Source organism: Sapajus apella, unplaced genomic scaffold, assembly GCF_009761245.1.
Source record: "Sapajus apella isolate SASKATOON/1434 unplaced genomic scaffold, GSC_monkey_1.0 scaffold12, whole genome shotgun sequence".
Lineage (NCBI taxonomy): Eukaryota > Metazoa > Chordata > Mammalia > Primates > Cebidae > Sapajus > Sapajus apella.
Genome location: NW_022436952.1, coordinates 27016990 through 27044111, shown reverse-complemented (window position 1 = coordinate 27044111; position 27122 = coordinate 27016990). Strand labels below are relative to the sequence as shown.

Sequence of the window (27122 nt, the reverse complement as noted above, 5' to 3'; positions counted from 1 at the left end):
CAAAATGGTCATCCAAATTGGAAAGTTTCTCTTCAGAAGAGAATCAGAGTCTGCCTAATTGGATGGCTGACAGGATCATGAGAAAGGACATTAATATTTGTTATGTGACACCCATGTGCCAGGCAGTGGTTTCCAGGTGAAGAAACCAAGGCCCAGGCAACTCAGGTAATTTCTCCTAGGTACCCAACTAGTCATTTATGATAGAAACCAATGACTAACTACAAATCCTTCTTTTTTTTTTCTTTTGAGACTGAGTCTTGCTCTGTTGCCCAGACTGGAGTGCAGTGGCACAATCTTAGCTCACTGTAGCCTACACCTCCTGGGTTCCAGTGATTCTCCTGCCTCAGCTTCCTGGCTAGCTGAAATTACAGGTACATGCCACCACACCCGGCTAATTTTTGTATTTTTAGTAGAGACGGGGTTTCACCATGTTGGCCAGGCTGGTCTTGAACTCCTGACCTCAGGTGATCTGCCCACCTCGGCCTCCTAAAGTGCTGGGATTACAGGTATGAGCCACTGCACCCAGCCCAAATCCCTTTTATTAGTAAAACACTAGACACTCCTGGACCAAGAATATGAGAATTTATTATTCGAGCAACTTGGATTTTTATCCCAGGAGCAATGAAACCATCCTTGAGACCCGAAAAGGCTGAAGCTGTATTTTTATTTTTATTTTTATTTATTTTTATTTATTTATTTATTTTTTTTTTTGAGACGGAGTTTCGCTCTTGTTACCCAGGCTGGAGTGCAATGGCGCGATCTCGGCTCACCGCAACCTCCGCCTCCTGGGTTCAGGCAATTCTCCTGCCTCAGCCTCCTGAGTAGCTGGGACTACAGGCATGCGCCACCATGCCCAGCTGATTTTTTGTATTTTTAGTAGAGACGGGGTTTCACCATGTTGACCAGGATGGTCTTGATCTCTTGACCTTGTGATCCACCCACCTCGGCCTCCCAAAGTGCTGGGATTACAGGCTTGAGCCACCGCACCCGGCCCTGAAGCTGTATTTTTAAACTTGTACACAGTACAGTTTCAAACAAAATTGGGGCAACTTTGTACCTTATTAAAACTGGGGTTAACACAGCATATTTGGTTTGACCTTGTCTTCATAGGATCTTCTGGCTGTTTCCTTCTCTGGATGAGTCCCTGAGAATTTCTAGAATCTGGGGAGAGTAAGGAAGGGTCTGGAGCCTTCTCTATATACAAGGAAATCCCAGTTTTGTTAAAAACTTGCCAAAGGCTTGGTGATGTAACTCCAAAGACAAATCCACAATTTCCTTTCAGGTACTGCTTTGGGATTCTGTGAAGAATTGTGGCTCTACACTACGATGTTTAATAGGAAGGAAGCTCCTTCCTTTATGACATCACCAGACAGAGTGGTAGCTAAGGGGACTATTTGAGACACTCGTAGAACAACAGCCAATTTTGTGGGAGCCCAAGAACAGCAGCTTTAAAACAGAGTAAATATTCAGGCATCATTAGGATTCTGAATACAAGCCAGCCGGTAAAATATGGGATCTACTCAGAAAGGCACAATCTATCAGACTGTCAAGACAAATAAACCTGGGGCCAAGGTATCAGTTTCAGCACAGAGAGGGTCTGAGGTTACTACCAACACATTCCCTCAGCGGGGACATGGGTACATTCTTACCTCAAGCCATCGAAGTGCTGCAGTCTCCCTGAACCCTTCCCACCGAAGATCAGAAGCTGCACATCCCATCACTCCCCATTCGGCATCAGACTATCCTCGATCTGTCTCCCCCGAGTTAGGGCCTGGACGCTATGCAGTATCCACCCCTCAGGGAACCGAGACTCGACCAAGAACAGAATCATCCCGCCATTCCTCTCCTCATCGAAAGAGCCAGCAAACTCAGACAGTGGCTTCCCATGCTTCAAGCAGACAACGGAATATTAGTCCACCCAGAGAGGAAGCAACACGAAGAGGTGGTGAGAGCAAGTCAGGGCGCAAGGTCAGCCATCATGCTTCATCAATCCCAGATGTAAAATCTTCTCGTCGATTGAGTTTTCAAGACCAGAGGGATAACTTGCAATCACAAATCTTACAAGATGACCCACCATCCAAGGTCCAGAACCCCCAAGGAGTCAGAGTTCCCCGTAGGATTTTGTCTTACCCAAAAGATGAAGCAGTACAAACTGAACCCATCCAAAGGATTATGACTACTACTGAGATCAGATCTCCAAGGAGTCCCTCTCTCCCAGAGCACAGAAGCAGCAGTGTCTCTGCAGACTATAAGACAGCCCAGAGAAGGGCCCCTGTAGAAGAATCAGAAACAAGTCTTTATGGTTCAATTCCTTTGGAACCCAAGGCCCTGTATAGAAATATGAACTTGGATTCATCACTCAAACTCTCTGTCCTTCAAGATTCTGATGGCATACACCGAGTTTCTGCATGGGTAGATCCTGAGTCTCTTCACAAGTATTCTGTCTACCCCGAAAGCAAGCCCTCCACAAAGGTCTTAGTATCATCACAGGTGGAGTCCAACGTGAGGGCCCCAATCCGAGGAAACAGCGAGGTTGGCCGCAGGGTCACCATCTCCCCAGAGGTACGGTCAGTAGAGCCAACTCACCGTGTGACAGCTCGATCAGCATCTGAGGACTCCCACAGATCATCCATGTTTGTCACTCCAGAGCTCATCTATAAACAGCAAACCCAAAAACCCCTGGAAACTACCTACATGTCCAAAGGATCCACACCCAGGTATCCAGAACTCTCGCAAAAGTCCTCCATCCATGCAGAACTGGAACTGACTCCTCGGCCCTTGCCTCCTCGGTCCTTACCTAGGTACGGGCCTGGCTCCTCATGGTGGGCCTTGCTGAATCCTGAAGTTGAAACACCCCAAAGCCGGCCAACAACACCTGATTTTGAGCCTAAGTGTTCTCCTTCCCTAGATCCCTTATTGTCCGGTTTTAAAATAGACTCTAGCCCTTTATGTGAAGATCTGAAGTTCGAGAGAGAGAAGGCAAGCCCATCACCACCACCATCACCAAAGAAGTCTCCAAGTTGGGCACCATTGAGTGAAGTGCCACAGACCCCCAAGCATGCCTGCAAACAACCCATTCAAAGGTTTAGTGCTTTCTTCCTGGGTATGTGAAGTAGCAGACTGCCCAGGTGCAGCCCCAGTTTAGTGAGATGGGGATGTTGGGGTGGGCAGGAAAGGCCAACTCTTCATTCTGGGCCTAAGGGCTGCTCTCCTGCCAGTGCCAAAGCTAGTCCAATACTTGAGCCCATTGCTCCATTCCTTCCCTGCCAGCTTCTCTGTGCTCCAAGCTAATGACATCGATGACGATGCTTGGGCTGGGTGACAGGCATTGACTCCTCTAGGCAACACTGCTTACCTTTTCAATTGAAGGTAGTAAAGACGGCTTGCAGGGTTGAAAGCTGCTTCCTGAGTGGAGATGAAGAACAGCTGGGGTGAGGGCTGAAAAGGGCTGTTAAATAGAATAAGGGCCTCAGGTAAATACTCTGGCAACAAAGTGGAGAGGGTGGGGTGCGGATGACCTGGATTTAGACTTCCAGGAGGGGAAAGGTACTCACAAGGGCACAGAGAGAGGGATAGGGAGAGTGGGAATATATAGTCCTAGGCTGGAGGAGCTTCTTGGAGAGGACCAAGGGCTGAGAGCACCTTTGGGTGAGAAATGTGGAGCTAGAAAGGGAGCTGCAAGTAGTGGAGGGTGGGATGTGCATCCCACAGGGAGAAGAAAAGCAACCATCTCTCTGTTACTTTCAGATGTCTCTGAGGAAATGTGCAATCATGTCATCTGGTGGCTAAAAGGTCTGTGCTTTTTCCTCCTGTGGGCCTATTGTGGGAGCTTGGGATATGGGAGGACAGGCAAGGAGTGGCATCTATGTATCTATAGAGCTGGGTCATTTAGGAGATAAATGCTGGGATTTTGACTTGAAGGAGCAGAGGAACTTCTCATCTTGTTGAAAATTCCACCATTAGAGTAATTTCTTTGGGGCTTGGAACCTTTTCCATTTCCTTTTCTTTTTCTTTTTTGAGATGGAGTTTTGCTCTTGCTGCCCACGCTGGAACGCAATGGCGCGATCTCAGCTCACAGCAACCTCCACCTTCTAGGTTCAAGCAATTCTCCTGCCTCAGCCTCCCAAGTAGGTAGAATTACAGGCATGTACCACCATGCCTAGCAAATTTGTATTTTTGTTGTTTTTGTTTTGATTTTGAGACGGAGTTTCACTCTTGTTACCCAGGCTGGAGTGCAATGGCGCGATCTCGGCTCACCGCAACCTCCGCCTCCTGGGTTCAGGCAATTCTCCTGCCTCAGCCTCCTGAGTAGCTGGGATTACAGGCACGCGCCACCATGCCCAGCTAATTTTTTTTTTGTATTTTTAGTAGAGACGGGGTTTCACCATGTTGACCAGGATAGTTTCGATCTCTTGACCTCGTGATCCACCCGCCTCGGCCTCCCTAAGTACTGGGATTACAGGCTTGAGCCACCGCGCCCGGCGCAAATTTGTATTTTTAGTAGAGACAGGGTTTCTCCATGTTGATCAGGCTGGTCTCCAACTCCTGACCTCAGGTGATCTGTCCGCCTCAGCCTCCCAAAGTGCTGGGATTTCAGGCATGAGCCACCGCGCCTGGCCACCTTTTCCATTTTCAAGAGTCTCCTTTTAATAGGAAGTCACTTCAGGAATGGAGAATAATTTAAGCCTCATGGCCTTTCAGCTTAGTTGGCCACCTATCATGTAATTTTAAAAAATACACCAAAGCATACTGCCTGCTTCACAGTCTTGCTCATGGTTGACTTCATATTTATTCAGGCTGGGGACTCTTCTGAAGTGTTTCTCTGGTTCCTCAGAACCCTCCTCATGACCCCACTCTACCACCTAGGGTACTTATTGATGCTGCCCAGGCAGGATCTTCAGAGATGTCTGGGCCTTCTCCTTGAGGCCATCAGTGTATCTTGTAGCTCTAGAATGCTTGAGAGAAGTGTCCCCCAGCCTTCACCCTCTGCTCCCTTTATACTCTTGGCCTCTCTAGGGGCAGGGGAGGGTGGGGACCACCCTCGTGGAGTAAATCTTGGCAGCAGGGACTTCATGTTGTGAACATCATGGCCCAAAATATACTCCAGCCCTATGAGCATGACAGAGGCCAGGGCTCTGGATAAAGCAGTTCCTGGGGAGTAGAGAGCCCTGGGAATGCCACCCAATCCCAACCAGCGTGAACCTTCCTAGTGATGGTCAGCAAAGAGCAGAGAAGGGCAGTCCTGCTCCTCAGAGGGAGGAAAGCTCTATAAAGTAGGGGCACAGTTAAGTACAAACTTGAGTTACTAACTGAATTTGAGCCCTGGGTCCACTGTTTGCTGACTGTGACCTTGGGTAAGTTATTTTACCTCTCTAAGCCTCAGTTTCCCCATCTGTTAATGAGAATAATGGCTCCCTCTTAGGGTTATTGTGAGGATTATTACAAGCTATTACCTATAAAGCACTTAGCATGATACTTAGCAACAGCGAGCTTTCAGTAAATACTAGCTGCTATTATTTGGGCCACTTGCACTAGGAAGGGATTGGGCCAGGTTTGCCCAAGTCCACTGGGCATCTTTAGTAAATTTCTCTTTTTCCTTTCCTATCGGCACACTCTGGATTCCATTTGCTGCCCCCTGGGAATGCCTGGCTTCTACTTCTCTGTTATGACAGATGAGGAGGTAAGAACACCCCTGGGAGGTTACTTCCAGTCTTCCTGTGCCCACCCCACTATCCAAATCCCTCTCCTGTCCTATAATGGGAGTGGGTATGGAGGGAGACAGCTGCTCCCTATGGTTGGGCAGATTGTTCACTGCACAAGAGCACCTGGTGGAGGGGGGCAAGTGGGGGACCGAAATCTAACGTGTTCCATTTGCCAAGCTGTTCACCTGTGGATCTGCATCTTCCCAGAGGGGTATTTGCACAAAAGCACTGTATGAGCTAGTTGCAGTCCTAGAAAGAAAGAATACAGACCTTTTGGCAGATGATGAATCTTGCCAAGTGCTCTGTGAGAAGGCTGTCTAGGTAGCCACTGGATCAGTCCCTACCTGGTTCTCCCCTTTTCAGCCTGGGGCATTCCAGAAAGGGGTCGCTTTTCTGGGTTACACACTATTTGGGTCCTCAACTTGGAAAAACTCAAGGTGGACTCTGCTCTTGGCAGTCCTGTGTCCTGATTTTGGTAAACAGTGTCCTGATTTCACCGCATTGTTCCCATGAGTACTTTGGCTATTCTTGGCCCATGTTTGATAAGATGGTCAAAGCTCTTCCTACTTCCATTCTTCCTCTTGCCATATTTCTCTATTATTCAAAGCCTAGCAGTGGCCTCTAATGGGTCCCATTCTTAGGCTGACTCAGGATGGACAGTTGGCCATAGAAAACAAATGAGTGCATAGTGGAGGTCAGCCTAAGCTCAGATAATAGAACAACTGAAGGGGAGGTGTCCAGAAACAAGGCTGCCACCTCCCACTGCCATGGGTTCTTATCTAGCCTTATGCCATAAGCTCAGCTGTAGGTGGGAGCGGCTACCTTCAGAGATTATCTCCATGCAAAATAGTAAGTCCCTCCCTTTCTTTTTCCTTCCTTCCTCCCTCCCTTCCATAAACAGTTTTTATTCTGATGCCTCGCACTCTGCTAGGCACTTTTAGGGGAAGCATTGAAGCTTCGCAGTACACACATTCCTTGGCCTTGACAAACTTGCCATGTGGTTGGGGAGATAAGACACAGACAGGAAACGTTTAAACAGCAATATGAAATGTTTGTGCTCAAATGTCAAAATAGATGGAACAGACTGAGTAAGTGCTCTTGGAGAGTCTTAGGAGAGAGGGAGTCCACAGGGAAATGGATAGGGGGTCGGGTTACGCCCTCCTTCCCAAAGCCAGGGGATGATAGTGTCTTAGCTAGCCTTTTGCTCACCCCTAGATGCAAATCTGTACCTTTGGGAAGGGGTTAATATTTCCCTTTGGTCAAGATTTGATGTTTTTGACTGAGCACACTCCTCCCTGTTCTGCCCCACCCTCACCCCCTTTTTCTGTGCGTCTTGTTTTAGTTTAGGAAGTCAAAAGCCTTGGCAGCAGGATGGCTCCTTCCTAAAATAGCTCTTATCCTGTCTCGATAATTACAGCTCTCCAGCCCTGTTCAGCAGCAGAGCTGCTTCCTAGAAGCCGAGAAGAGAAGGCTCCCAGGCAGCTGGGCTGCTGGTCTTCTCTGACTCTCTGGAGGTATGGTGGCATGGAAGAGGGCCAGGTGCTCTCTAACATATGAGAAAGCTAGGCTCTGCCTGGCCTGTCCCCCAGCCTACATGGCCCCATGCAGCCTCAGGATGGAGACTCTGTGGTGTTGGTGTCCAAGGTCTCTGGTTCCTCTGATCTGGGAATGGTTGACCATAGAGTCTGTTCCAGATTCCATTCCTGGCAGGAATTCTCTAGTGGCCTGGCCACGACGCCTGGCTTGTGGAAGGCAACATGTTTGTTGTTGAGCTTCACAAACCTCTCTGGGTGAACAGCTGGGGATGATTCCTGATTCAGCCCAACTCTTTGTCAGTCCCCTCCCAAATGGCCCCTCAAGGCCCTTTTGTCTAAGGAATGGGATGGACAGATGCTTCTCATCCTTGGTTTGGGACATTAGGGGCTGAAGTCTCCCCAGAGGAGGTTATGCTGGACTAAGGGAAGCATTCCTAATGGGTTTTTTTGGGATCAGAACTAGCAAAAGCTCAACAGGAAGGTCCTGAGGGTGCCCTAATGGGTCACTGGGGGCTGCCTTCTCACGTAGCCCTGGGGAGTTCCTGGAAATAAAGCAGTTCTGATGGGAGGGGCTGCAATGCCTTAGATGGACAGGGTGCCTAGCCCCAAGATCCTGTGTCCTCAAGAAACCTGATCTACTTATCCTTAAATGTGACTTCTGAGGCTGTCACAGGGCAAGGTAGTTTACTCCCTGCTCTATCAATTATGCAAGAAACCAACTCTGGAAAATAGGCCAGGAATCAGAGGAGACCATCTCACTGATACTTAAGGCAGACCCCAGTGTCTTTTGGGTGACATGCCATATGGCCCTTGAGGGATGGTATGATTAGCCTCCTGTTGGCTTCTGAATCACAGTCATTTTGCTCAGATTGGCTTCCTTTACAAAGAGAAATCCAAAGCCTCTGAGGAACTCAGGGAGTTTCCACATTCATGAGGATGTTAACAGAATCCTAGGTCATGGGCTATCTTCCTTGTTTTTTTTGTTTTTGTTTTTTTCTTTTTGAGACGGAGTCTCCCTCTGTTGCCCAGACTGGAGTGCAGTGGCACGATCTCGGCTCACTGAAACCTCCGTCTCCCAGGTTCAAGCAATTCTCCTGCCTCAGCATCCCAAGTAGCTGGGACTGCAGGCACGCGCCACTACATCCCACTAATTTTTGTATTTTTAGTAGAGATTGGGTTTCACCATGTTGGCCAAGATGGCCTCGATCTTCTGACCTCGTGATCTGCCCTCCTTGGCCTCCCAAAGTGCTGGGATTCCAGGTGTGAGCCATTGCGCCCAGCCAGCTTTTTAAAAAAAATATTCTGTTGCCCAGGCTGGAGTGCAGTGGTACAATCCATAGCTCACTGTAATCTTGAATTCCTGGGCTCAAGTGATCCTCCTGCCTCAGCCTCCCTAGTAGTTGGGACTATGGGTACAAGCCACCGTACCTGGCATTTATCTTGCTTTGGGTAGAGGCTTGTAGTTCAGAAGAAAGAGAATTGTTGAAGGAATGGAGTAGAGCGGCTGAAAATGGGGCAGGGCATCTCAGGAGGCTTTTTCTAGCAGTATGACCGTCACTGCACAGCTTCTTAGGAAGCAAGCATCTCACCTCCGTCTCAGATGGCACCCTGTTCATTTCCAGCTACCATGAGCAGCCAATTCCAGAGCAGGATGGAAGGCTGGCAACCTCTGGTCAAGACTTGCTAATCTGGGGACAGGCTAAGTTGACCAGCTCATCAGGGTTTCCCCGGACTTAACTGGTTTTAGCACTGAAAGTGCCATGTCTCAAAAACTCCTTCAGTCCTGGGCAGACCAAGACAGTTGGTTACCTAGTACAAGCTGTCGTGTAGTCCACCTGGAAGCACAGAGTGAGGGGACAGTGTCCCAGCTTCACGGTGAGACCTGGGCACGTTACTCCCTCTGCCTGTAAAATGAGGGGCAGGAAAATATGATGCTTTTCTCTCAGGCTTGATAGGAGAACTGAGGCCAGGCTACCTGGCCTCGGTTATTCATTTTGCCCAGAATAATCCCACATAGGGAAGAATCTGCCACAACCACTGTGGACTTTTTGGTGTATTTTCAGAAGCTGTTTGGTGACTGGAACCCATCTCCAACATCACATCTTTCTGCAGAGTAGTTTGGTGGTGTTTCAAATGGTGGATTTTCCAACTAACAGAAACAGTGGGCCTGGGTCGATGAGAGGCCAGGGTGCATACTCGGGTGAGGAAGCAAATCTGAACCCAGGAGCCACCCTGACAGCTGCTTAGCCAGAGGAAGGCTGTCGTGAGAGGCAGAAATGGCCATGTCCCCTCACCCTCCTCTGCTCAGCTGCCTTTGGCTCAGCTGCTGTTACGAGAACAGCAGGAGACAGCTGCACCTTGGGGGCTGAATGAAGCCTGGAGGAGAGGAACAGAATGTGAGGCAGTTCCTGAGGGAAGCTCAGGCTAACACTGTGGGAGTCGCTTCCTTGGCACACCCACTGCAACCAAAGTCATCTAGTTCCAGGGGTCTCCAGAGTTGCTGTTTCTGGGAATTTGGATCAGTAGATCTGAGACCAAGCACCAGCTTTCTAGAGATGGTGTCTAGCTGGAGAAGCTGACTCCACCGGTGGTCACAGGTGGCAGCTTGGTCATTCCAATGTCGCTTTCATCTAAGGCATTACTCTGGTATCCTCTGTCTTCCCATCTCTCTACACCTATTTCACATGCACACTCCAAATCCTTTGGAGGGAAGGCATTTGAAATAGTCACAGCTGACAGTTGCTGGTTTGGTGTTGATAATTTTCTCATTAGCAGAGATAGTAGCTACTGTTCATTTAGTGATCATGTTAAGTGTGTTAGTGGGTTTTCACAGTAACCTATGAGTGGATTTATTCTCCCTATTTCACAGATGAAGAAACTGAGGCTCAGAGTTTGTTCATCAAAGCTGGAAGCATTTTAAGGAGCAGTGTATCCCAGGGATTCAACTATGTGGGATAGAAATCCTTCTTCTGTAGCCACGTCTCCCTGTAAAATAAATTCTCAACATTTCAGAAGCATCTTTAGATATCAAGAATTGTGAAGGGAAAGGTTTTGGTGGGAGTAACATCCATGTCTTTGCATGTAAACCAGGAGGTTGGGAGGTGGATGTGAGCTTCTGAGCAGCCAGGATGAAGGGCAAGTGAAGGGTCAATGAAGCCAGAGCCTCAAGGCTTGTCTGGGCTCTAAAATCAGAATGAAAAACTAATCAATGAGTCCTTTTAGTCAATCCATATTGATCAGCCATCTCCTGGGGGCAGAGGCCTGGACACCCAGACAAACATCACATCATGTGTTTGCTGATTTAAAGTGAGCAGAGGTTAAAAGAGAAGACATACCCCCTGCCCTTGAGGGGCTTGTGGTTAATTTAGGAGAGAAAAGTATACAGATGGGTCACTTGAAGTGTGTGGACATCAAAGGACAAAGCAAAGTCCAATGGAATGAGTCAGCAAAGCTTACAGCTGGAGGCATTTGGAGGGTAAAAGCCAGGGAGAGACAGATTTTGGCTCAGTATAGTGAAGACTTTGGTAACTTGGCTGCCCAAAGGTTGAAGGGCAGTTATTAGAATCAGTGAATTTTTGGCCATCAGAGGTAGGTATTCAAGCAGAGGCTGGGAAGACAGGGGAGCCTTTGGACATCTGGTGAGTAATCACATTAGGAGGTATGTAAATCCTTTCCAACCCTGAGCTACCATGTCTTGCCTTGCTCACATTGGGTATTAGAAGGACTGTCTTCCATATCAGAGTGGCTGGCTTCTAGCAACCTGCCAGCTTTGGAACTGCCCCTCTTTGCAGCCATTCAGCAGGTGCCAGGAAACACAATGCTCCCAGCCTTGCCACCCTTACCTCATGCCTGCCCCCAGGATCATGGGACATGTGGCAGCAGCTGGGGGAAGATTTGGGCTTAATGTATTTTGGTTTCTTGCCTTTGTCCGTCACAGACCTTGTTACTGAGGTTTTCTTGAAAGACACAACCCAGTGATGGCCTTTTGGTCCAAGGACTCTCTGACTGTATCATTAGTGACTCATCTACCTCCGCGGGGAAGGGATGTACGATAAGTTCCTGCACCACTTTAGGAAAACTTAGCTACTGAGAGGCAGAAGTGGCCATTGCTAGTCATGCAGATTTGAAATCCTGATTTCCTTTGGTAGTTGCTCTTTATTATGAGCTTTGAACCTGGGCCCTGACATGGCCCACATGCAGCCTCCTTGCTTAGGTCCTGTGACATACAAACTGCATCTATGGGTGGGCAGGAAAGACCTAGTGGAGGGGGCCAGGACATACCATGTTGGCTTGACCTAAGCAACAGTCCCAGGACAGCAGGCTAGATCTATGGTGGCTGAGCTGAGTTTCCCAGCTAGACACTCTCCCAGACACTTGGCTCAAATACCATGCCCTAGGCCGGGCGCGGTGGCTCAAGCCTGTAATCCCAGCACTGTGGGAGGCCGAGGCGGGTGGATCACGAGGTCAAGAGATCGAGACCATCCTGGTCAACATGGTGAAACCCCGTCTCTACTAAAACTACAAAAAATTAGCTGGGCATGGTGGCGCGTGCCTGTAATCCCAGCGACTCAGGAGGCTGGGGCAGGAGAATTGCCTGAACCCAGGAGGCGGAGGTTGCGGTGAGCCGAGATCACGCCATTGCACTCCAGCCTGGGTAACAAGAGCGAAACTCCATCTCAAAAAAAAAAATAATAAGAATACCATGCCCTAGCAGTGCCTGGGGAGTTGTACTCTAGTCAAGGCCATTAATGCCTAGTGGGATGTTAAATTTTGAGGGAGAGCTAGCGCTCCAAGAGCTAAGCTGTGTTGAAGCAGAGTTGGCCAGGCCACCTGCTGGCTGGAGATGAGGAAGAGCACTCAATAAATCGTTAGTGACTTATGCAAGGGCTGCTGTATCTTGGTTCTGCAGGTATCAGGTAGGCAGGTATCAGACCCTGCCTCCATCACACAGAATGTAAGAGCTAGAGTTTGGAGGAGTCCAGTCTTCTCTTTCAGTGGGGGAAACAGAGGCCCAGAGAGGGCAAGGGACTTTCAGGCAGTGAGAAAACAGCCAAGTTGGCATGGGACTTGTGCCCAGGCCAAGTTCTCTCAGAGCCCTCTGAATGCTGCAGTAGGTTAGCATCCAGGGCTTATGCAGGTGGGATGGCTGTAAATCAGTCTTCAGCTTTTATTTCCCCCAGCATGCCTCATGTTAGGCCTGTGGTACAGTGATTAGAAAGGGATTAGACTCGAATATTTTTGGCTTAGAGCTAAGTTCTGTGGTCCCAGGACTTGCTTAGGGCCTTGCTTTCCTCAAGGCAAGCTGGTACCAACCTGCCTCAGGACACACAGGGCACTCTGGAGCCTGGGCAGCAGGTGCCAGAGAAGAGCTGGGATTCCAGCCACAGCTGAGGATGAGCTGGCTGGGCCGCCTTTTGAGATGTGTCTGTGTCCACACTTGGAATTCAGCTGAGGCTCAGGGGAGGGGCCTGTTATGATAGAGGAAAACAAGACTTTCTGCTGGGGCCTGTCTTCCCTAATGTAGGCTTTCTCCTCACGCCAGGCCACACGACTCTGGAAGCACGCAAGAGGTATTCTTAGAGTGCATACATGAGTACTGGTAGCCTGGGGCTTTGAACAGTGGGGCTTTGTATAGCCTAAGCTTGATATTTGGGGCTAATGGCAGCAGCAGCTGCTGCTTCTGCAGACTTCCAACAGCCATTGGTTTCTCTCTTTATGTCTTTGTTTTCCTGAGTACAGCTTCAGATCCCCTGATCTACCCCAGGCCTTTTCCTGGAGCCTCTCTGTATCTTTAGAGGCTCCCTTTCATGGGAGCCAAGCTGCTGCCTCCTCCCCCTTCTCTCAGATCCTGGGCCTTCTCCTGAATCACTGCATGGCCAACTTTTCTCCAGCACCTCCTGCTGCTGCCTTGTTCTCTTATCTTCCTCCAAGGCCTACAGTAGCATACAGCATATCCTCCTTCCCCCACTGCATCCACTTTTAGAAGGCCTGAGCGGCAAGAAAGCTTATAAATCTTTTAGTTTAATCCCCTCATTTTCAGGTATGGAAACTGAGGCCTTGACAGGTGAAGTGAGTTGCTCAAGGCCACCCAGCTAGTAAGGTTTCTCCTCAACCTGCTGGCTCATGAACACCCTGCCATCTTCCAGTCCACCAGTGCCAAACAGCCAATAACATCTCCAGTAGCAGCCCCATTGTTTTTCTCAGCTTGATCTTACCTGCTGCCCCAGGCCCTCTTCCCTCCTCTGGCTGAGTTCTGACTGGTCTCAACCACTGCTACTGGTTCACAGATCAGACTGAAATAAGGCAGGCAGGCCTCTGGCACTTCTACCAACAGAGAGGGCCAGGCCTGTGGGTCTCAGTTTTGTCCAGAGTGTATTCAGGGAGAAGCCAGTCAGCTTGCCATTGAGAGAGGAGTCTTGGGGGTCAGGAAAGGACATGGTTCTGGAATCTTTTGCAGGAGCCTGACCAGCTCAGACCCTACTTAGCTCAGGAAATCCCTCACCAACACCGCGCTTACCAAGCATCTGCCTTCCCCTAGCTGCTGCTTTGACCCTTCTGAGCCTCTAGTGCCTCTAAAGCTGCTGGGGCATCTGTCCCCACAGCATCTCACCTGCTTTTCAGAGGAAGAGTGGCCCAGCTGGGCCTGGGTCATGCCTGAGTTGGCCTCTCCTGAGGCCCTCTCCACTGTCCTCAGCCACAGGCAAAGCTTCACCGTCCTGTTAAAGCCACTCAGCCTCTCCCTTCCATCCTTCCAGCAGATGATCCCTGGATAATTTGTGCAGCAAATCCTCTTTCATCTTTAATCTGCGGTACTGCACGAAGGGAGCCTGCCTCTAACCTGCCTCTTCACAGCTCAGGTGGAGGTGGAGAATATCTGACATTCCTCTTTAAGAGGTGTGGTGATCAGTAATGGGCATCAGTCGGCTTCACTTTATGAAAACCTTGCTGAATCTCTGGGGTAACTAATGGTTTCTCTCCAAGTCATGCAGCAACTCCCCCTCCCTTCCAAAGGCATCTCCTTATGGGGATGCCAGGTGGGCCGTTCTTTTTTCTTTGGGCACTGGCTCAAGCCCCCGAGGTGCTTCTGGAGCTGAGTAAAGAAAAACCAGGTCTCCAGTGCAGCCCGGGGACGAGGAGCTGAGGCTCTCCGCTCTGCCCTAGCTGACTCTCCATACCCTGTGTCTCTGGGGGTCAAGGGCTGCGAGGCCGGCCTCCAGGTGGGCACCCTGGCCCTGCTCGCGCCGGCACCCCTAGCCGCTGAGGTGCAGGCCCCGCCCCGAGGCCGGTTCGCTCCGCCCCCGCTGACGGTCCCGCCCCCAGCGGTCCGCACTCGGGGAGGCGGGCGGGGCACGGCGGTGCTGCGAGGTCGGCGCGCAGCTCCCGCCGCGGGTCGCTCCGGCGCTGTCCAGGCGGAGCCTGCCCCGCCCGGGCTGCAGCCATGGTAAGGCAGGCGGGTGGGCGCGGGGCAGGGCCGGGGTGCGCAGGACCAGCAGCTCCCGGGCGGCTCCAAGGGGACCCGTTGCACCGCAGTCGCGGCTGTGCGGGATGGGAGGCGCCGTCACCGGCCCCGAGCATAGGCTGGCACTGCTGCCGGGCGGCGCTGCGTCGCGGCTCCCAAGTTTTCCCTCTGAGCAGCCACAGAGTGGGCCCCGACCCCTGGGTGATGCCTGCGGTCTTGAACGAAGGGGTGGGTCCGTGCTGAGGGAGGTGCCCGCCGGCGGAGACGCGTATGTTGGGCTGGGGAAGGCGCGTTAGTGATGACTGAGGTGAGGGTCCCTATGCTCGCCTGGGTCAGCTTTTACCTGAGTAACCCCTCCTCACCCACCTACCCTGGGCACCGGGGCCAGTATCAACTTCCTCTGGAAAACACAGAGGAGGCCCATAAACACTGCCTGCCTCCCTAAGAGGGATGGTGAGATGCTTGGCCCCTCCTTCCCTCAGCCTGCCAAGGGGCAGTCCCTGAGCCTTTCCCAAAGAGACCCCTGAGAGGAGGCCCAGCCCACCGTCCTGCCCGGTGGGATTAGCTAATATCTCTTTGCCCCTGGGTCAGGAACCATGGGAAAGCTTCCTCCTGCTGCACCTACCTCCTCCCTTTCCACCAGCAAGGTCCCTCCGCAGTGTGTGGGGGTGGGGGCACCCATTCCTGCCACCTGCCTCTAGTGGAAAGAGAAGCAGTAACCCCAGCCAGCCTCCCTGGAGATGCCCAGGTAGGAAGTTTTGATGCTTGGCTTAAGATGTCTTCTCTTCTCCTGATATTGTTGCTGGAGTCTGTCATAAATAATGTAAGGCTGTCAGGACCTCCAGGCCACACACCATCCTTTCCTCCCAGTCTGGAAGACCTACAGCCTTTGCCTTCTGCACTCGGGGCACAAACTGTTTATAGAAGGAGGGGATCCCTGACCAGCCTGTGGGGCGCAATGTTGGCTGCGGGCAGACTCCAGAAGGGAACTCCCTGGGCCCCCTGGGATCACAAGCTTTCAGGTCTGGAAGGGCCAACTTTTGGGCTCTTGTCTCTCAAGCTGTGTCCAGGCAGAGGCCCAAGCCTTGGCCAGGAAGTCTCGGTGACCCTGTGACCTTCCCCAAAGGGGGTTCCTGGGAGAGGCCTGTCCTTATTCCTGTCCCCCACTTCTCCCCACATGGGGGATGGAGGGACTGATTGTTCTAGGGATGGAAGCCTGGGGAAGCACTGATTGTCCCCAGTGCCAAGCCCAGCAGGGGCTAGAGGGGCTTTTTCTGCCACACACTAAGTTCAGTTCAGCTGAGGTCTTGGTGCTTTCAGCTTGTCTAAGGCCACCCTGTTCTTCTCTAATTAAAGACATCCCCCACCCCAGCCACCACCACCAAAGTCCCCATCCTCAGGCCCCTGCTCTCAAGCCAGCCAAGTTCTTAGGCTGACTGGTTCAGATCAGACTCTTCTATGAGGGTCTCTTTGTCCAAGGACATCAGTGTCCCAGCTGCTTTGGGAATCAGTGGGGAAGACCTCCCCAACCCAGATGCCCCAGGGAGTTGAAATTTACAGGCGAAAAGAATGACAGGTCAACATTAATGACCATTCTGTGACTTGAGATGCACCTTCTCTTCTCAGGTTCACCGCAGCTTAGGGTATCTGTCATCTGGGAGTGCTTTCTCTCCCCAGCCTCCCTGGGAGGCAAGGAAGGGCCATTCACAACTGACCATTAAGGTCCTGAAATTAAGATACTATCCAGACTCATAAAAGATGTTTCCTTCCAACCGGAAACAGTGGCCCCCTGACTCCTAGTTGAGTGCACACTTCTAACCAGGCCCCTTAATTTGTCTCCCACTTAAATGGCAGCTCTGAAGTTTCTGGGCTGCCAGCCTCTCATTGTCTTGAACCCATGCTCCTCAAAGACCAAGTGCTAACATCTCTCCTGTTGACACTACAGAAGCGATGGAGTGATGGAATTGATATAGGTTGCTATGAGTAGGAGGTGAGGTGTCCTAGGGTAAGGGGAGTCCCTTGAGCAAAGTCACCTCTGTGGTGGGGCTCCCTGCAGGGAAATCTAGGAGCAGATTTCTGAAGACAGTGAGGTTCCCCGCTGGAAAAAAAGAAAGGGACACTTGGGAAGAAGTGTGAGGCCATTCCCACAAAAATCTATACGGGGGATTACAGGGCATCTCGTCCTACTCCAGCACTGCTTAAAGTTAAGGTGAAAGAAAGAGATTGGGGGATTGAAATCCTTTGGGAATGGGTATCCTGGGTGGCTGTCCTCAAGTGCTGATGGGCCGGGTCACTTGGGGACAGCTCATAGTCCTCAGGCAGACCACGGTGTCCTTGGGGGTTAACAGGAGAGGTCAAATGGATCAAGAGCCTGTGCTGCAGGCAGACATTGGGAGGTTGGTGCTGTGCCCACCAGGGTAGGCAGCGGGCAGGCGTCATGGGGCAGCCAATCAGAGGAGGAGGGGACTGCAGAGGAACCAAGTGATCCTGCTGCAGCTGAGCTGTCCTTGGACGGTGGGAGCCAAGGGAAGGGGAGGAGGAGAGGGGGTGGGGAAGGACATTCCACAGGCTTTTTTGGCCCCTGCCAGAGACAGAAGGGGGTCACAGAGAAAAGGAAAGGAGCAAGCCAGGAAGCCAGACAACAAGAGCATCAAAACAAGGCTGTTTCTGTGTATGAGGAACTTTGCCTGGGAGATAAAATTAGACCTAGAGCTTGCTGACAGGGAGTCTGAAGCGTGGGACATGGACCGTTCACTGGGATGGCAAGGGAATTCTGTCCCTGAGGACAGGACTGAAGCTGGGGTAAGGTGCTGCTCTGGGAGATGGGTGGACCTGACCTGTCTTCTCCCTGCCTTGGATGGGATTGGGGCTCAAAGTCAGAAAATGATTTGGTCACTGGCAGAGCTGGGGGGTGGGGATGTGCAGGCAGGAGGCGAGGACCCTAGCATCCTGATTCCTAGTCTAGAGCCCCTTTGGCCTCCTCCATGCGGATGAGCAGCCAGGGCTGGCAGAGATGAGGATGGTGCTGGGTTCCTGGAGGCTCTGCTGGAAGATCGTGGGGGCTAGGGATCTTCATTAGTGCCTTCCTTTCTCCCTTCCCCGCCCCTCCACTCAGTGTCCCTGAGTGAAACCAGGTGAAGCACAGCTTTCTCTCTCCCACCCTTGTCCTGATCCCCAGACCAACTGCTGGGTCATTGTGGATTTGTGCAGAGAGGCAGGATTTCCTGGAATTCCCCAGACTTATTAGCTGCCAGACAACAAGAGCTGCTGCCCCCAAGTTCCACCCTTTTTCTGTTGTCATATAATTAATTGTCTAAGCTGGGACATTTTTGAGAGTGAAAGGGCACAACTAATCATGATGTCAGGACAACAGGCATAAACTGGGATGTATGGTCGCCACTGGACCTTACAAATGTCATAGGTAAGAAAAGCCCTGGGTTAGGCTGGCCTCAGGACACCTTCTTCTAGTCACCTAGCCTCCACCTGCTGGTTCCAGTTTTGGGATAAGGGGTCTCTTTTCCTCCCCTCTGTCCAGGTGAGCACTGGAAACTATGGCTATAAGCAGGTGTGAGGACTTGAGAGGCGACAACCTGGAAGTAGCTCCTAGCAGACTTTTCCCTCTAACCTCCCTATCTCAACCTCTTCCCTCTAGCATATACCTGTCAGTGTACATATCTGCCTCCCTCAAGTCTTCCCTTTGCAGGAAGACTGTGGCCATCTTATCTCCCCAACTCTAGCTGGGACTCCACAGTGGTCTGGGGTAGTCCCCACTAGCTTGGCTAACCCCCAGAGAGTGAGTCAGTTTCTGCAGCTGGCCCTTGTCCATTGTCTGGGGGTGGCACGTGGGTATTGTGAGGCAGAGCTGAACCCAGCACTGCCAGGCACCCCACAAAGGAGGCTGACCCCCAAAGGAGAGGAGAATCTTTAGGGTCTAGAGCTGACAATGAGAGTTGGGGGAAATGGTCCCTCTTCTGAGCTGGGGATAGGGTAGAACAGGCTTCTACAGAGGAGTCAGACCATTCTCTGCCTACCACCCACTGTGGGTCATGGTTTAGGCCACACCCTCTCCTTACTGCTGGCTCTGGGAAGAGGGGTAAGGAAACAACTGAGGGTGCTTCCCCTTATATGTCTCTCACAGTTGGGGGCTGTCAGAAGCTCTGGAGGCCCAGCCATCCTTCAGTCTTCCCCAGGCTCTTCCATCCTCCCTTAACTGGTCCCAGCTGCCTTCCACCCACAGTCAGCATCCACTGGCAGATTTACTCTTCTCTCCCAGGGCCCAGGGTCAGATTCGGGTGTGGCTCAGTGTCTGAAGTAAGGGGTAGGATCAGCTATATTGAGCACTGGGCAGTGAACCTTGGGGATTGAGCACTGGCAGTAGTCACTGACCAGTAGTGACAGGAAGCACAGAACCCCCTGCTGGTTGACTTGCCTGGCACAGGCAGCTCTCTTCTCTCCTACCTACTTCCCTCATCCCCTGCCCCATTCTGACGCTCTGTACCCTCCTTTTGGGTTTAATGCCTCTGTCTGCTCTAAATCAGTCTGGCCTTACTTCCTGGCCTGAGACAGTCCCTGGCTAGGCCAGAACCTGAGGAAAGGCAGTCTCAAAAAACATGCTGCTGAGAGGGAGACCAGAACTGGAGTTCCTCAGTTCTCAAGAGCAGTTGTCAGGGATTTGGGGGTGCCCAGGGCTCTTCCTGGACCCTGGGGCCCTTCTTGGCATCTTGGATTGGGGAGGCTTATGAGCAGGTGAGGGAGGGATGGTGAGCACCTCCTCTGGCTTGGCTGCAGTTTCTTTCTCTTCTAACCACAAGTGCTTTCCCTTTCCCTCTTGCCTTCTCCTGTCTTCCGTCTCCTTCCTCATTCTTCCCTTCCCACTCCCTTCCCATCATCTCCTACCTATTCCACTCACCCCACTTCCCCCAGATCAAGCGTTTCCTGGAGGACACCACAGATGATGGAGAACTGAGCAAGTTCGTGAAGGATTTCTCAGGAAGCGAGAGCTGCCACCCACCAGAGGCTAAGACCTGGGCATCCAGGCCCCAAGTCCTGGAGCCAAGGCCCCAGGCCCCAGACCTCTATGATGATGACCTGGAGTTCAGACCCCCCTCGTGGCCCCAGTCCTCTGACAGCCAGCAGTACTTCTGTGCCCCAGCCCCTCTCAGCCCATCTGCCAGGCCCCGCAGCCCATGGGGCAAGCTTGATCCCTATGATTCTTCTGAGGTAGAGCCCCCAGCGCTGCCTTTGCCTTTCAGTGGGCTGCTGCAGGAAGACCAGGGTGGTGTGTGTGTGTGTGTGTGTGTGTGTGTGTGTGTGTGTGTGTGTATCTGAGACCTTTTTCAGTCCTGTGTTAGCCCTAGCTCTGTGATATCTGCCCCCAAGGGCATTGGAAACTAACAGTTTCAGCAATGGCAGGAGGCTTAGTTGGTGGCCTGAAATAGGAGCTCACAGGAATCTGGCACTGCTTCTTAAAGGCTGGGGGCAAAGACCTGAAAGGGAGAGAAGATCAGTGCTGGGTGCCAGGGCCCCTTCAGCTCCTCGTCCTGATGCATTCTGCCTTCCTGTCTACTAGGATGACAAGGAATATGTGGGCTTTGCAACCCTCCCCAACCAAGTCCACCGAAAGTCCGTGAAGAAAGGCTTTGACTTTACTCTCATGGTGGCAGGTAGAAAAGGGGCAGGGCTGGGTTGGGCAGGGTGTGTTTCAGGTGGGGATGGTGTGTGTGTCCATGAGTGGGAAGGGAGTATAGGTCGAAAGGAGCAAGCAGTGAGTGGCTGTGCTGTTTTGCAAAATAGCCAGGAGTTGTTGGCCTCTGAGAGTGTATGTATGTGGGGTGGGTTTGGGGTGGGGGGAAAATTGGTTGCAAAGAACGTTTGACCAACAGTTTTCTAGTATTTGCCTCTTTTTGTGTGACCTTGAACAATCTCTTTCTCTTCCCAAGCCAATTTCTGTGCTTCCTTCAAGCTCTAAAATACTATAGTTAGTCTAGTTCCGATTAGCTAAGAAAGCAGTTTCCTCTAAACCTTAATCCAGTGGAGTTGCTTTTTGGCTATAGATCTTACCTTCTGATTTGGTGCCTCTGTCCTCTCTCCTCTCAGGAGAGTCTGGCCTGGGCAAATCTACACTTGTCAATAGCCTCTTCCTCACTGATCTGTACCGGGACCGGAAACTCCTTGGTGCTGAAGGTAAGGAAAGGAGAGGACAATCAGGCAGACTTGTCTTGGGAAATTAAACTCACTCCAGAGTCTGGGGGATGGGCCTCTCCCCCACATGCTGGAAACCATGGCTTCCTAGAGACACTGACAGCAGCTCTCCATAGGCCTATCTGCCTGGCAGCCCACCAGCTAGCTCCCTAAAGATTTGGGTGCTGAAGCAGGGCAGGGATCAGAGTCTTGCTCTCTGAATGAGTCTCTGACCCCTAAGGATTCCAGGAATCCAAAAAAAAAAAAAAAAAAAACGGGATCAGAGAAGAGGCTGGGGCCAGAGCCAACAGCCACCGGCATTTCCTGTGTTGGGAAATGTACTCCTTGCTGGTTCCCAGGGAACAGTCCCCCAGGCAGCTTGGGGGTGGAGGGGGGACAATGTGGATGAGGCAGTCTGGGCAACAAGGCTGTTTGGGGTGGGCGGCTCATCCTGACTGGGCAGGTCCCTGCCCTTGCCCTGGCCTCAGTTTCCCCCTTCTCCAGAGCGGATCATGCAAACTGTGGAGATCACTAAGCATGCAGTGGACATAGAAGAGAAGGGTGTAAGGCTGCGGCTCACCATTGTGGACACACCAGGTTTTGGGGATGCAGTCAACAACACAGAGTGGTATGTCTGACTAAGCACAATTCCAGCTGCCCCTGAGCTACCCTTCTCCATACGCACACAGATATACATATAGGCCCAGATATATTCATACTTATCAGGAGGAAGAGGTCTATGACCTTGAGCATGTAACTTCCCTTACTTGACAGCGACCCCCTCCTTTATAAAGTAAGAGGAAAAGGATTGCAGTAGGTGACTTCTAATGTTCCTTCCAGTTCTGCCCTGTGATTCTTTAAGGGGTAGGGACATAAGAAAGAAGAGGCTGAGGCAGAAGGATCACTTGAGGCCAGGAGTTCAAGGCCAGCCTGGGCAACATAGTGAGATGCCATTTCTACAAAAGTTTAAAAAATTAGCCGGGCATGGTGGCATGGGCCTATAGTCTCAGCTACTGGGGAGGCTGAGGCAGGAGAATCACTTAGCTCAGGAGGTCGAGGCTGCAGTGAGCCGTGATCACACCACTGCACTCTAGCCTGGAAGACAGAGCGAGACCAAAAAAAAAAAAAAAGAAGGAAAAAAAAACAACAGATAAGAAAGAAGAGCCTCAAAAAGCAAACACATGTGAAGTGTGAAAACATGTAGGACAGAGTTTGATTACATAGTAGATGCTCAATAAACTCACAGTTTTTCCTTTAACTAGCAACATTTTAGGTGCCACAAACAAGGGTACCTAAATGTTGAAGGGCTGGTCATGCATGGAGGGAGGGTAAAGGTGAGGAAGAATAGGCAAAGGGGAAAAATGGTGGAACTTTGTTTAAACTCCAGGTACCTTCTAGGCTACCTGCTGAAAGAAAAGCTGGCTTTACCACAACCCCCTATCATTTGGGCTTTTTTATTTTTCAGGTGCTAGAGGGATGCTTAGCTAATGGTCAGACCTAAGTGAGTAGATGAAGCGGGGAATTGATGAGATTGACAGGAGAAAAGGTGGTACCTTTAATGAAGAAGTTAGGCAGGTGGTGCTAAGAGCCCTAGACAGAGAGTTCAAATCTTGATTGGCATTTAGTAACTTCATGATCTTCAGCAAATGATCTTCTTAAATCAGTTTACCTACTGTCTCTTACCTTCCATAATACTAATAATTTCATTTCCAGGCACCTCACAGTTTAAAGTGCACCTCCATATATACTCATTTTGTCAGACATTTATTTAATTAAAACATGCCAGCCCTTAACTACCTCTCCAATTGATCTGAACATCACCCAGCATGATGCATGCACACTCAAGAGTGCAAAGGGCTATTTACAGCATACTCATGAATTTTAACAATGATAATTGCAGGACCAGCAACATAATTTGTTGGGCCCAGTGCAAATGAAAATGTAGGGTTCTTTGTTCAAAATTTTTAAGAATTTCAGAACTTTGGCAAGAGCAAAGCATCGAATCAGCTAGAATGTATTGAGCACATACTAGATGTCCAGCCTGTGCTGAACATTTTAAGGGATTTAGAACAGGCATGAATGATTCCTATCCCTGAGAGGCTTATAGTCAAGTGGCAACAGGGAAGCGGGGGAGGTGGGGGCAGCTCTCTAACATGTTTCAATCAGATAGCAACTTAAATTAGTAAATGGGTCAGGCAATGTGTAGTGGCAAATGCACTGAGCTGTAGAGGCTCAGATGGGTAGAGAATTTACTAGCTAAATGACCTAGAGCAAGTCCTCTTCCCCCTCTTTTTTTTCTTTGACACAGGTTCTCACTGTATTGCCCAGGCTGGAGTGCAGTGGCCTGATCAACCACCTCCCTAGGCTCCCTGGGCTCAGGTTATCCTCCCACCTCAACCTCCCAAGTAGCTGGGACTATAGGTGTATGCCAGCTAATTTTTTTGTAGTTTTTTGTAGATGGGGGTCTAGCTATATTGCCCAGTCTGATGTTGAACTCCTGGGCTCAAGTGATCCGCCTACCTTAGCCTCCCAAAGTGCTAGAATTACAGGCGTGAACTACCACATCTGGCCTGGAACAAGTCTGTTAGCTGCTCTGGATTTTCTTCATGTATGAAATGAGAGTGATGGTGATCATAATGCCTAATGTCCACCTGTGAGGGCAATGAGGATTAAACAAGATAATAGAAGAGCAAAGGATTTGAAATTGAGGTTCTTGGGGAAATTTATTAATTTATTTATTTGTTTTGCTTTGTAGTGAAGAGAAGGAGAGAGGTATAGTCAAAGAAGCCTTCATGGAAGAGGTGGTTCTTACGGGTTTGAAGGATAGAATGGGTTTGGAGAGGTAGAGGAGAGGGTAGAAACACATGAGCAAAAAGGCTCTGAGGTTAGACTGGAAACCTGACTTAGGGTTTCCCTGGCTTCCAGTTGGTGTTTGCCTGCAGCCCTACCTTGCTATTTTTTTTTTTTTTTTTGAGACAGTCTGACTCCATTGCCCAGGCTGGAGTGGCATGATCTTGGCTCGCTGCAACTTCCACCTCCTGGATTCAAGTGATTCTCCTGCCTTAGACTCCCAAGTAGCTGGGACTATAGGTGCACACCACCCACACCCAGCTACATTTTGTATTTTTAGTGGAGACAGGGTTTCATCATGTTGGTCAGGCTGGTCTCAAACTCCTGACCTCAAGTGATCCGCCCTCCTCGGCCTCCCAAAGTGCTGAGATTACAGGCGTGAGCCACCACGCCCGGCCTATTCTTACTCTTTTGTTTGATCACCTGGGCCCTTTCCCTGTCATCAAACTAGTATTTATTAAACTCTGCCTGAGTACTCAGGCTTTTGTATCAAGACATGAGATATACACCATCCCATTCAGGAATTTCCGTGAAGATTTGGTAAAGCAAGCCAGGGAATAACAATGTCTTGAAAACACTGCTCAGGGTGTGGGCTACTTCTCTGTAGTCCCAAAGCTCACTAGATGGCGCCCACTCTCACAGTTTCTCTGCTTGTCTGTCCCTGCCCCAGCTGGAAGCCTGTGGCAGAATACATTGATCAGCAGTTTGAGCAGTATTTCCGAGATGAGAGTGGCCTGAACCGAAAGAACATCCAAGACAACAGGGTGCACTGCTGCCTGTACTTCATCTCACCCTTCGGCCACGGGTATGGTCCAAGCCTGAGGCTCCTGGCACCACCGGGTGCTGTCAAGGGAACAGGCCAAGAGCACCAGGGGCAGGGCTGCCACTAGCAGGTGGTCACAGATTCCTGTTCCCCAGGCTCCGGCCATTGGATGTTGAATTCATGAAGGCCCTGCATCAGCGGGTCAACATCGTGCCTATCCTAGCTAAGGCGGACACACTGACACCTCCTGAAGTGGACTGCAAGAAACGCAAAGTGAGAGAAGCTGGTGATGGGAGGGGATCAGGTGGGCTTCTAGAAAGGATGTGGTCCCCAGAACTGTGGGCCCTTCATCTGTTTGCCAGATCCGGGAGGAGATTGAGCGCTTTGGAATCAAGATCTATCAATTCCCAGACTGTGACTCTGATGAGGATGAGGACTTCAAATTGCAGGATCAAGCCCTAAAGGTGGGGCCACTCTAGGGCATCCCCTTCCCATCTTGTTTCTTCTGGGTGGAAAAAGGGAGTAGAATTCTATATTCAGGCTATCAGGGTGGGAAAGGACCCTGGCTTCCTAGAGTGAAGCAGAGAAGATGACAATACAGGTGGAAAGAAACAGGTGAGAACAGAGGGTGTTGACAGGCACCCCTAACCTCTTCCAGGAAAGCATCCCATTTGCAGTCATTGGCAGCAACACTGTAGTAGAGGCCAGAGGGCGGCGAGTTCGGGGTCGACTCTACCCCTGGGGCATCGTGGAAGGTAAAGCACTGAGCCTGTGACCAGGGTATCTCCTTGCCCCTCAGTGGCTCTCTCCTACCTATGCCTCTGGCTGACCCCTAGCCTTGCTATGCAGTGGAAAACCCAGGTCACTGCGACTTTGTGAAGCTGAGGACAATGCTGGTGCGTACCCACATGCAGGACCTGAAGGATGTGACGCGGGAGACACATTATGAGAACTACCGGGCACAGTGCATCCAGAGCATGACCCGCCTGGTGGTGAAGGAACGGAATCGCAAGTATGACCAGAAGCCAGGACAAAGGTGGCAGGGGGGATCCCAAGCCTAGCCTTGGGTGAGACCAAACCTTTCTTTTGTTCTTCTATAGGCCCTGGGCTCAATCTAAGTGGGTACTAGGGTCCTCCTAGCCTTACCAACCCTTCTCTCCTCTTAGCAAACTGACTCGAGAGAGTGGTACCGACTTCCCCATCCCTGCTGTCCCACCAGGGACAGATCCAGAAACTGAGAAGCTTATCCGAGAGAAAGATGAGGAGGTGAGAGCAGTATGGGGTATAGGGGAGGTCCCCTGTTTGATCATCAACATTGGTATCTCTTGGTTTGGTAATAGAAAGATCCCTGGCTCTGGTGCCTATTTGGGTCCTGGATAGGTCAATAGGTGGTTCTGTCCAGGGTCTCCATCACACCTCAGGGCTACCAAGGTCCTGGCGTAAGGGATTAGAAATTTGGGGCACTTCCCCAATACTAAAGGACTCTCCAAAAAGGCCCATTTTGATGCCTATGCCTATTCCAGCTGCGGCGGATGCAGGAGATGCTACACAAAATACAAAAACAGATGAAGGAGACCCATTAACTGGCTTTCAGCCCTGGATATTTAAATCTCTTCCTCTTCTTCCTGTCCATGTCGGCCCCTCCCAGCACCAGCTCTGCTCAGGCCCCTTCAGCTACTGCCACTTCGCCTTACATCCCTGCTGACTGCCCAGAGACTCAGAGGAAATAAAGTTTAATAAATCTGTAGGTGGCTTCTGGTGTCCCTGTGTGTATCTTTATGACCTCCTGGAGACCAAGATCCTGGGACCCAGTTTTGAAAGGCTAATGGTAGATGTTGGTTTCTGGCTTTTAGTAGGGAAGGGAAAGTGGGGAAAACTTTCCAGTTTGTTTCCCCTTCTTAGTCTCTGCTTAGAATCCAGTCTGGCTTCTCCATCTTAATGACCATATCTAACCTGCCTGTATTATCTGGGGTTTGGGTCTCTCTCCATCTTTCCCACATACATACCTTTAATTCTGCAGCAGTTTTGGATTTCATATCTGCCCTTGGGAAAACGCAAGGTATTAACTGTGTGCAACTTCCTGACTTTCTATTTCTCCTGATCTGGGAAAAGGAATAGGCAGGTTAAGCTCTACACTGTAAAAAACCTGTGAAAGAGCTTTAAACAAATGCTGCAGCCACTGTAATCACCAAACACTATAGTAAGTGCTGGGAATGAATAAAAACACAATCATTGTCCTACAGGAGTTCAGTATTTAATTAAAATTTTTACAGCATCTGCTAGATTGCAGACTGTTCTGGACCCTGGAGTTAAAAGTAGTGCAGAGTTCTCGTCTTCCTGGAACTTACCAACTGTACTGAAGTTTCAGTGTTCTATAAACAAAGAGAGGTGAGGACCCATTAGCCCCGGGCTTGGTATTAAAGCGCTCAGGCCCACTCCAGACCTGAGAATATTAGCTGAGAATCTGAATCAACTGTTTTCCATTTCTGTCGGTTGCTGGTGTCGCGGGTCCACGGCGACCTCCAGCGGCCACCCTCCGTCTTGTGGTCTTTTCTGGGTCCCCGGGAAAGAAAGAAAGGGAGGGGCGATAAGTCGGGTCCTTGGGAGCGTCCTGGTCTCCCTTCCCTTTACAG

The 27122-nt window shown here is 50.6% G+C and overlaps 1 protein-coding gene and 2 long non-coding RNA genes across 14 annotated transcripts; 1 reads left to right on the top strand and 2 right to left on the bottom strand.

The window, feature by feature from the left end:
- Positions 1–1010: 1010 nt before the first annotated feature.
- LOC116553286 lies at positions 1011–20835 on the bottom strand. Its single transcript, XR_004269686.1, has 5 exons — positions 20757–20835; positions 3356–3448; positions 2587–2654; positions 2131–2272; positions 1011–1161 (listed from the first exon to the last, which is right to left on the bottom strand). It is a non-coding gene; the product is annotated as an uncharacterized LOC116553286 (long non-coding RNA).
- On the top strand, positions 1160–26242 carry SEPTIN4 (septin 4). Of its 12 annotated transcripts, none has more exons than XM_032280640.1 (14): positions 1160–3103; positions 3748–3792; positions 5673–5680; positions 19620–19916; positions 20266–20359; positions 20793–20879; positions 21381–21504; positions 24397–24531; positions 24645–24762; positions 24852–24953; positions 25148–25244; positions 25339–25501; positions 25656–25755; positions 26013–26241. In XM_032280640.1, the coding sequence occupies exons 1-14, from the start codon at positions 1510–1512 to the stop codon at positions 26070–26072; spliced, it is 3024 nt and encodes a 1007-aa protein (XP_032136531.1). In that variant the 5' UTR covers positions 1160–1509; the 3' UTR covers positions 26073–26241. The 12 variants fall into 12 exon arrangements, with proteins under 12 accessions (XP_032136531.1, XP_032136534.1, XP_032136533.1 ...); XM_032280645.1 differs by lacking the exon at positions 1160–3103 and adding an exon at positions 15288–15444 and having other exon boundaries at positions 3767–3792; positions 26013–26236; XM_032280644.1 differs by lacking the exons at positions 1160–3103; positions 3748–3792 and adding exons at positions 4107–4127; positions 15288–15444 and having other exon boundaries at positions 26013–26236.
- LOC116553287 lies at positions 26099–26928 on the bottom strand. Its single transcript, XR_004269687.1, has 2 exons — positions 26838–26928; positions 26099–26591 (listed from the first exon to the last, which is right to left on the bottom strand). It is a non-coding gene; the product is annotated as an uncharacterized LOC116553287 (long non-coding RNA).
- Between the last annotated feature and the right edge of the window lie 194 nt (positions 26929–27122).